This window comes from Elgaria multicarinata, chromosome 13 (assembly GCF_023053635.1).
Source record: "Elgaria multicarinata webbii isolate HBS135686 ecotype San Diego chromosome 13, rElgMul1.1.pri, whole genome shotgun sequence".
NCBI lineage: Eukaryota > Metazoa > Chordata > Lepidosauria > Squamata > Anguidae > Elgaria > Elgaria multicarinata.
Genome location: NC_086183.1, coordinates 34,334,543 through 34,342,897, shown reverse-complemented (window position 1 = coordinate 34,342,897; position 8,355 = coordinate 34,334,543). Strand labels below are relative to the sequence as shown.

General features: G+C 53.2%; 1 protein-coding gene across 1 annotated transcript in view; it reads right to left on the bottom strand.

The window, feature by feature from the left end:
• Positions 1 to 2,239: 2,239 nt before the first annotated feature.
• PPP1R13L (protein phosphatase 1 regulatory subunit 13 like) overlaps positions 2,240 to 8,355 on the bottom strand; it is a 28,294-nt gene continuing 22,178 nt past the window's right edge. The window contains exons 9-13 of the mRNA XM_063140210.1: positions 7,585 to 7,722; positions 5,983 to 6,116; positions 4,125 to 4,291; positions 2,795 to 2,994; positions 2,240 to 2,428 (exon numbers count right to left, since the gene is read on the bottom strand). Of these exons, the coding sequence (XP_062996280.1) occupies positions 2,390 to 2,428; positions 2,795 to 2,994; positions 4,125 to 4,291; positions 5,983 to 6,116; positions 7,585 to 7,722 (678 nt within the window). The 3' untranslated portion in view covers positions 2,240 to 2,389. The remainder of the gene's footprint in view (positions 2,429 to 2,794; positions 2,995 to 4,124; positions 4,292 to 5,982; positions 6,117 to 7,584; positions 7,723 to 8,355) is intronic.

The following is an 8,355-nucleotide window of genomic DNA, read 5'->3' as shown; positions in this document are numbered from 1 at the left end:
CCACTCTCTGGATGGTTATTTGGGGGGCTCTGGGATTCAGGGCCCTTGACTTTGGCCCAGAGGGCCAGTCCTGGCTGCATAAAACTATTTTGGTCACAGCCACTTAAGAAGCAATCCTACGCACATTTTTTTGTTTATTCGTTCAGTCGCTTCCGACTCTTCGTGACTTCATGGACCAGCCCACGCCAGAGCTTTCTGTCGGCCGTCACCACCCCCAGCGCCCCCAAGGTCGAGTCCATCACCTCCAGAATATCATCCACCCATCTTGCCCTTGGTCGGCCCCTCTTCCTTTTGCCTTCAACTCCCAGCATTCCCAAGCCAGCTGACTGGAGCATCCTGGGAATTTTAGCATTTCCCCCCCTGCCTAAACCTGCATAGGATTGTGCCCTTATCCGACATTTTAAAATAAAAACAGCGGCCCTCCAAACCAAGCCCTGATGAAAAGTATAGAAATGATGGCTGTTGTGATGTGAATGAAATGTGTGGCATGATGGAAGCTGAGCCTAGCCAGAGGGTGGACCCCTCTCTGTAGTGCAACGGAGGCTGGATGAGCTGAACGGCTCCATAAGAGGCAGGAGATGCTCCCGCACCCTGCCCAGACATCCCCAGTCTTCAGCAGAGGCCTTTGTGCTCCCCCGGCGCGTAGCCTAGGGATGCAACCAGCACTTTTATCCAGATGGTCCGACTTTGAATAGTTCTCTCCAGTTTTCCAGCCGCTCTTGGTGATGCACTCGCAGGAGGGCTCATTCAAACGAATAACAGCCTGCCCCCCCCCCTTTCCCTCCTTCAAAAGTGGAAGAATCTTCTTGCAGGAGCCATGTCCCAGAGAGCCCACGTGTGTGCGGACCTAACAGCAGATACAGAACACTGGTTTCCTAGCTAGGTGGAACTCTACAACCCCCGTCCCCGTTCAATTCCGCCCAAACACCAGCCCTGACTGCAGCCGGAGGAATCGGCGAGGCTGGATCCGGTCAGCGGAGGGGCCTGCCCTTGCCTCAGGTGCTGACCAGCAGTGCTGGTCTTGGCCCAGTTGCCCTTCTCAACCCCCCCCCCAAATCAAAGCAGGGCATTTTGGGCATCATCCCTCAAGGAAAGGTGGTCCCGCCAAGGTGCAGGGGAGCAGCTGAATGCCAAAAAGGCCCTGAAGTTGGTTTAGGGCTGGGGAGGGAGACGGCGCAGGGACAGAAGCCAGAACTTTTGCCATGTGAAAGGTGAACAGACGATGCAGCGGACCGGCCCAGGGAGGGAGCTCCCTTGTCATGCTGCAACCGCCATTCCCTCTTTCAAAAGGCCGTCCTCTGCGAAGGCAGGGCTCAATCAGACGAGGCAGAGGGCAGGATGCTGCCCAGGGCGTGGTGACATCCGGTCCAGTCGCTCCCAGCCTTGGAAGGAAGCTCTTTTTGACTTGGCTCAAACTTTGGGCATCTATACTAAGAAGGAAGCTCCGTCTTCCCCTCCCGCCCCGAATCTCTTGCTGTAACACTGGGGCTTGGAAGTCAAAAGTTCCACAGCAGAAAGATTTCAATCTAGCAATTATCAGAGAAATTGAGGGAGGGAGGGGGCACTGCCACCCCCTCCCCCAAATCCCACTGCAGGGCAATCTATTTCCACACGTGGAAAAATGAAGGCGTCTCTAGATTCAGCCACCCTGCCCAAAACGGCGGCCCAAGTTTTTGCACCACGTCCCAAGGAGAAGCAGGATCAGGAGACACATTTTGTGGCCTTGTGCAGAAGAAAGGCAAGTGAGCCGGGGCTGTTCGGCTGGTGGAGAAGTGGCCGGAGCAGGTGTGAAAGGCACCAGGGAGGATCTTTGGGAAGGGGCAGCTTTTCTGGAGTCAAGGATGGAGCCCAAGAGAAAGGCTGGGGCATTGGCGGGTGTGTGTGTGTGAGAGAGATTTTCCTACAGACTCCCTACACGGCCCTGGGGCAAATCTCTTGGTCACTGGGGTAGCTGCACTGGCTTCTGTGGAAAGGGGTGATGAAACAATAATAATACTAATAATACTAATAATAATACTAACAATAATGTTATTGTTGGGTGAGTTCATAAGGAAGCAGGAGGAGGCCGAGGCGAAGCGGGGGTCCGCTTCGGATCCAAGCTGAACCCTGCTGCCCCCTTTATTCTCGCTCTTCCAGCCACAGCAGGGCCCACGGCAGGCAGCCAAGCAGGGCAAAGGCCCCCTCGCCGCCTCTTCCTCCTCCTCCTCTCTCCCCTCCCACCCCCGTTACACCAGGCCCACAGACGCCAGGTCCACAAGCAGCCCTTCCCAGGCAGGCAGGTGACGCAGCCGCCACAGCAGGAAACCGCCGAACCCGCCGGGCTCCTGTCCAGACATGCTCCTCAGGTTCCTCCAGGAATGGCAGTGCAGGAGCTCCCGCCTCTGAAACGTCACGCCTTTCGGTGTTGGGGCCTCACCCTGGGGAAGAGCTGAGGAGGAGGAGAGAAAAACAGGCTGAGTTTAATTAAAGAGAGAGAGAGAGAGAGAGAGAGAGAGAGAGAGAGAGAGAGAGAAGTCCAGCAGGCACAGAAAACTCGACAGCAGAGATTCCTACTGCCCGGTGAGCTTCACTGCTGGTGAACAATGTAACCGCCCTTGCAGACTGCCGGTTGCTTTTAAAGGCTGTAACCAAAGGACAGAGCTGGGCAAAAAGTTTGCCCTCCGCCTCCCACTCTGTGCATGGCTCTCTTCTACCATCTCCGTGCCTCGCACCACCCTCTTTCAGAGCTCCCGCCCCTCTGTTTTGGGGAGCTAGTGGTGGGTGAGGCTTCGAGCCCCTCCAAGACAATACTCACCCCAAAGTAGTTCTTGGGCACGTAGCCCTCCTGCCCATAGAGAGAGGCCCACCACCAGTCCGTCTCCTCCTGGCCGTCGCGACGCAGCACGGTGACCGGCTCGCCCTCACGGAAGGACAACTCGTCGCTGAACTCGGCACTGTAGTCCCACAGGGCGTACACCACCCCGTTGTTCATCAGGCCCATGTTCTGCTCGACGTCTGCAATGAGGAATCGGGTGCCCCCCCCCCACAACCCAGTGAGGATCAACATAGGAATCAACCCCAGGGGCCTCACGGGTGCAGAGAGCCCCCTCCCGCCACCAGCCGGCACTTTCGATGGGTAGGGCTGTGGGTTGACAGCTGGTGCCTGCTTTCGTCATGGCGGCTTCCCCAGCTGGGCCAGATTGAGGTAGACAGGCTTCATTCTGCTGAGATCCCCCGTGGGTGACCTGTTGGGGGCCAGAGGTGGGGCGGACAGCCCTTTCCTTTCCGTTCCCTCCAGCCCCCTTTTCTCTCTCCCCCTTTCCATGCTGCCTTCTGCCAGGGAAGGGACATTTCCCTCCTATCAGAGGAACTGCTCCAGGCAGAGGCTTTTGGAGTTGGGCCACAGGTCGCCCGAGGGCGATGGGTTGCCCACCGCTGAGATCACCCTGCCTCACGCAGGGCAAACCAGACGCCTCTGCAAAGCCCACGGCCAGGCCACCAACACAGCCGCACCTTCCGGGTCGCTTCCCCCAGCCACGGCTATGCAAGCTGCTTCTCGACTGGAGGTTGCATGGAGGGTCTTGTGACTCAGCCTCCCCCTACCTGGCACCCTCCTGATGTTATTATTATTATTATTATTATTTATTTATATAGCACCATCGATGTACATGGTGCTGTACAGATAACACAGTAAATAGCAAGACCCTGCCGCATAGGCTTACAATCTAATAAAGTTGTAGTAAACAATAAGAAGGGAAAGAGAATGCAAACAGGCACAGGGAAGTGTAAACAGGCACCGGGAAGGGTGAAGCTAACAGTATAGAGTCAGAACAAACTCAAAGTTTAAAAGCTATAGGGAAAAGAAAAGTTTTTAGCTGTGTTTTAAAAGCTGTGATTGAGTTGGTAGTTCTCAGGTGTTCTGGAAGAGCATTCCAGGCATGAGGGGCAGCAGAGGAAAATGGACGAAGCCGAGCAAGGGAAGTAGAGACCCTTGGATGTGTTGGACTACAACTCCCAGCTGTCCTTCTAACACATCTGGAGGGCACCAGTTTGGGGAAACCTGATCCAGACCCCACAGGCCTTCCTTCGACGATCCAGGCCGCCCCCTCCCCACCCTTTGCACCGTCTCCCCAGCCTTCCCTCACCTGCAAGGTAGCTGAAGCAGTCGCTGTAGCCGTCGCGGTAGGGGTCACACTTCTCAATGGCCATGCTCCCGTCGCTGAAGGTGGTGGCAAAGATGGCCGCCCCGTGCTTGACCAGGGCAACGCAGATGGCCGTGTCGTTGCAGGAGGCGGCACAGTGCAAGGGGGTCCTGGGGCAAGGAGGGTGGGGAGAAGCACAGACCCTGTCAAGGGGATGCCTGATACAGAGCGCAGGCCAGGTTAAGGCAACGGTGCTATCAAAAGGCAGCCTCAGCCAAAGTTTATGTATTATTTCTTTCTTTCACTTATATACCGCTCCCATAGCCGGGGCTCTCTGGGCGGTTTACAGACCTAAAGTTGGCTTTAGACCTATTACCGGAAGGCAGCCTGACCTGGGAAAATGGAAACATTTCAAGAACATATTTTTTGCTTAATTAAAGTTCATGCTCCAGACAGGCCTAAACACAGAGAACAAGTCGGAAAATGTCTATAGAACTGTAGGAGTGAAAACAAGGTGTCAGCGACTATGAATCAATGTGGAGAGGCAGGATTAAAGGAAGGCAAACCCATCACATATCATGTTCAAGTGTAAAATTATGAAAATAAAGGGAAGGACACTAGATGGAGTCGCTTCCGGAAGGGGGTAATCCCAGCTGGCAGAAAGCGGTGTTACCAGTAAGACTACATCAAACGGATAAAAAGTATTCTGTATATTGTTGGAGAGGATGTCAGGAAAAAGGCACGTATTTCCATATGTGGTGGACTTGTGAAGCTATTCAGAGGTTTTGGCAAATAGTATTTAAAGAGATAAATGATATAATGGGATGGAAGGTAAAGATAGGCCCAAGGGCAGCACTGTTATCAATGCATGAAGGGGTTAATGTACACAAAATAGTAAAGAATTAATAAACAACTTATTAACTGCAGCTAGACTAATAATTACCAGGAATTGGAAGGAACAAAGGGATTATCAAATAGAAGAATGGTATAAAGAAGTCTGGGATATAGCTATTAATGACAGACTCACGGGTAGTATTAAAGTTAAGAGAGGAGTGCTGAAGCGAAATGACTTTGATGAGGTTTGGAGACCATTTGCTAAATTTGTATTAGGAAAAGGGAAAGGGAGTAAACCATCGCAGGATACATTACAATTTTGGAAAGGAGAATAAGGGTCCCAGGGGGTGGGGTGCACGCGATAGTATTGTATTATTTCAATAAGTTCTTTTTTAATTTCATTATTGTGGTATATTAAGTTGATGTAGTGTGATTATTGTATGTGTTATAAAATCCAAATAATATTCATATATATATATATATATATATATATATATATATATATATAGCTGTGTTACTAATTTATTTATTTATTGCATTTTTATACCGCCCAATAGCCGAAGCTCTCTGGGCGGTTCACAAAAATTAAAACCAGTCAAAGTATAAAACAAACAGTAATGTAATCGCTGTTCTTTGCCTCATTTCCTTTTTCTGTTTTAGACTTTGTCAACAAATATCATGGTATCGGCTGCCATCTATAATTGTTTTACATGCATTTGCTTTTCGTTAAGAAGCGTTTTAAGATAGAATCCCTGAGCATCTATTTATAAAGTCATTGTGTTCTCTGCGACAGGCCAAGTCCTTCTCAGCATCAGGAAAACCACGTCTCCCTGAACCCAGATATGGGCAGGAAGCAAGAGCCCGTCACGAGTAAACCGGGGTGTGTGCCTGCTGAATTAATTACCCTTAAATTTTGACCCGCACAAGAGGACTCTCCCCCAGCTGGTGAACGGGGGCCCTCAAGGGACAGCAAAGCCCCTGACCAGCCACAGAGGACGTGCTGGAGACCCCCCGCTCTTAGGCTCACCATCCATGACTGTCAGGGGAGTTGACGTTGGCCCCGATGTTGATGAGGAAGTCCACGATGTTGTAGTTGGCGCCACAGATGGCGTTGTGGAGCGCGGTGATGCCCTCGTCATTCGGCTGGCTCGGGTCATTCAGCTGCGGGTGGGAACAGGCATACAGGTATCACACAGTTGGGACAGCCCTGCGCTTCATGCAGCGAAAGCCGCAAGCGAGGAGCAGGGGACGCGGCAGGGGCAGAACGGTGCCCCTCGGCCTGCTAATCGCCCAGCACCGCCTTCGGCTCGCCGTTCAGCTGGGTTGGGCGACTCAGCTGTGGGCAGGAAGAGGCACCCACGTGCGCCTGTGCCGTGCGGGTGCCAGGTCTGAGGGGGCCCAGGGCACTCTAGGGTGGAGCCCCTCAGGACCAGCTCTGAGTTTTCGAAGGCCTTGGGGCAAGACCCCCACCTCCCTCAGCGACTCCGCCTTCTCGTCACCATTATCGCGGCTGTTCTTGCCCCTCCTCTTGCTCCTCCGCGCTCCCACCTGTTTGCCTGACAGGTAGAGAGCCGGGGGGGGGGGGAGGCATCTGCTGCTGCTGCTCCCCGCTGCCTGGGCCGGAGCGAGAGGTGGGGGAGACAAGCAGGCTGCAGTGGGGAAAAGGAGGAGCGACTCTGCAGGGCTCTCGCCAGCGGCCCCTGCTTGGCTGTGGGCCCTCGGCAGACACCCGACCATGCTGACCCTCGACACTGGCCCTGCAGCTGCCTACCCAGACGTGTATCTACACCTACGCAAGAAAACCGACGCACCTGGTTGGAATAACCTTTCCTCGGATACAAAGGAGCCATCAAAGCTACACAGCGGTCAAGAACTGTCTGAGTGAAGCCACGGCCGTTGGCACCCCCAGGCACAGCCCCTGCCACGGTGCCGCCCTGTTGCCCCTTCCGGGAGGGCTCTGCCCATGCCATTCCCCCGAGGGGGGGCTGCCCCACAGCAGCAGGGAGGGGGCAGGCCTACACCTCTGTCCCTGGGCCTCCTTGGCTGCCCTGACCTCAAACTGGACGGGATGCAAAGCTATGAGCGAGTTTGGGAACTCTTCGCTTTAGTAGCCGAAGACGTTACTGCAGGGACGCATTTAAATCAATTAAAATTAATCAATGCGTTTTAAAACCAGAAGGACCCGGAGGTACACACCCCTGGGTTCCCCTTCGTATGCATGCCAAGGTTCAGGAGACTACATTTGACGGTCTTGGTGCTGAGAGCCAGGCCGTGCTCTGTGATTGGGCTATTTTGAAGTTTCAAGCTCTTCTGGGAATTTTTGTAAATTTTCTTCTGGTTAACCAGAAGAAAATATCAAGGAACAGCCACATCCTTCTACACCAACCTTAGATGAGCAGGGGGTGGGACTCGATGGCCTTACAGGCCCCTTCCAACTCTACTAGTCTATGATTCTATGAAGTGCAGGATAAAATGCCATATATATTTTTTAATAAAGTTGCCAGCTTATCCAGAAGGGCTTTCCTCCTCCTCCTCCTCCTCCTCCTCCCTTCCTTCCAAGTGCATCACAGCAAGGGTGCCCCGTTTCCACACACACACACAACACCGGCTCCACAGTTTGCAAGCTCACCTCCTTCACAGCCTCCTTCACCACGTCCAACTCTCCGGTCAGAGCCGCGTCGAGGAGCAGGACCAAGGGATTGAGCCGGGCCCTCATGGTCAGCCGCTTCAGCGGGGAGGATGCTTTGCGCAGGGCGGAGCGTTTCTCCTGCGGACAAGGAGCGGGCGGGTCGTGATGGGGAAAGCGTTCTGGAAAGACCCCTCCCCACTCCTGTCGCCCCCTCTCCCCACCCCACCCCACATACACACGCTTTGTAACGAGGCACGCCCTCAGAGAATCCCTTTCAAGGCCAGGAATAGGTGAAGATGCTAAAAAGAGAAACCAGCTCTGGTGCTTGATAAGCGTATTAAAAACTGTTTTATTCTTAAAATCCAAAAATGCTCTGCTCAACGTTTCGGACGTATCGTCCTTCGTCAGGAGCAGTGGAAACAGCTGCTGTGCTAGCAGGAGCTACCGTGTCTCACGGGTTTTCTCACCCTAACCCCAGCACAGCAGCTGTTTCCAGCTCCTGACGAAGGACGTTGAGCAGAGCATTTTTCGATTTTAAGAATAAAATAGTTTTTAATACGCTTATCAAGCACCAGAGTTGATTTTTCTTTTTAGCATCTACACTTATTGGTGCATTTTTCCCCCTACATTGGAATACCAGGAATATGTGAAGCAAGAGTGTTTCTGAGCATGCGCTGTGTGCTCACCAATCAATAACTGGCGGTATTACCTACTGGGGCAGGCGGGGGCTGGGTTCAAGCTCACAGCGTGCTCATGCGACGCACACGTGAG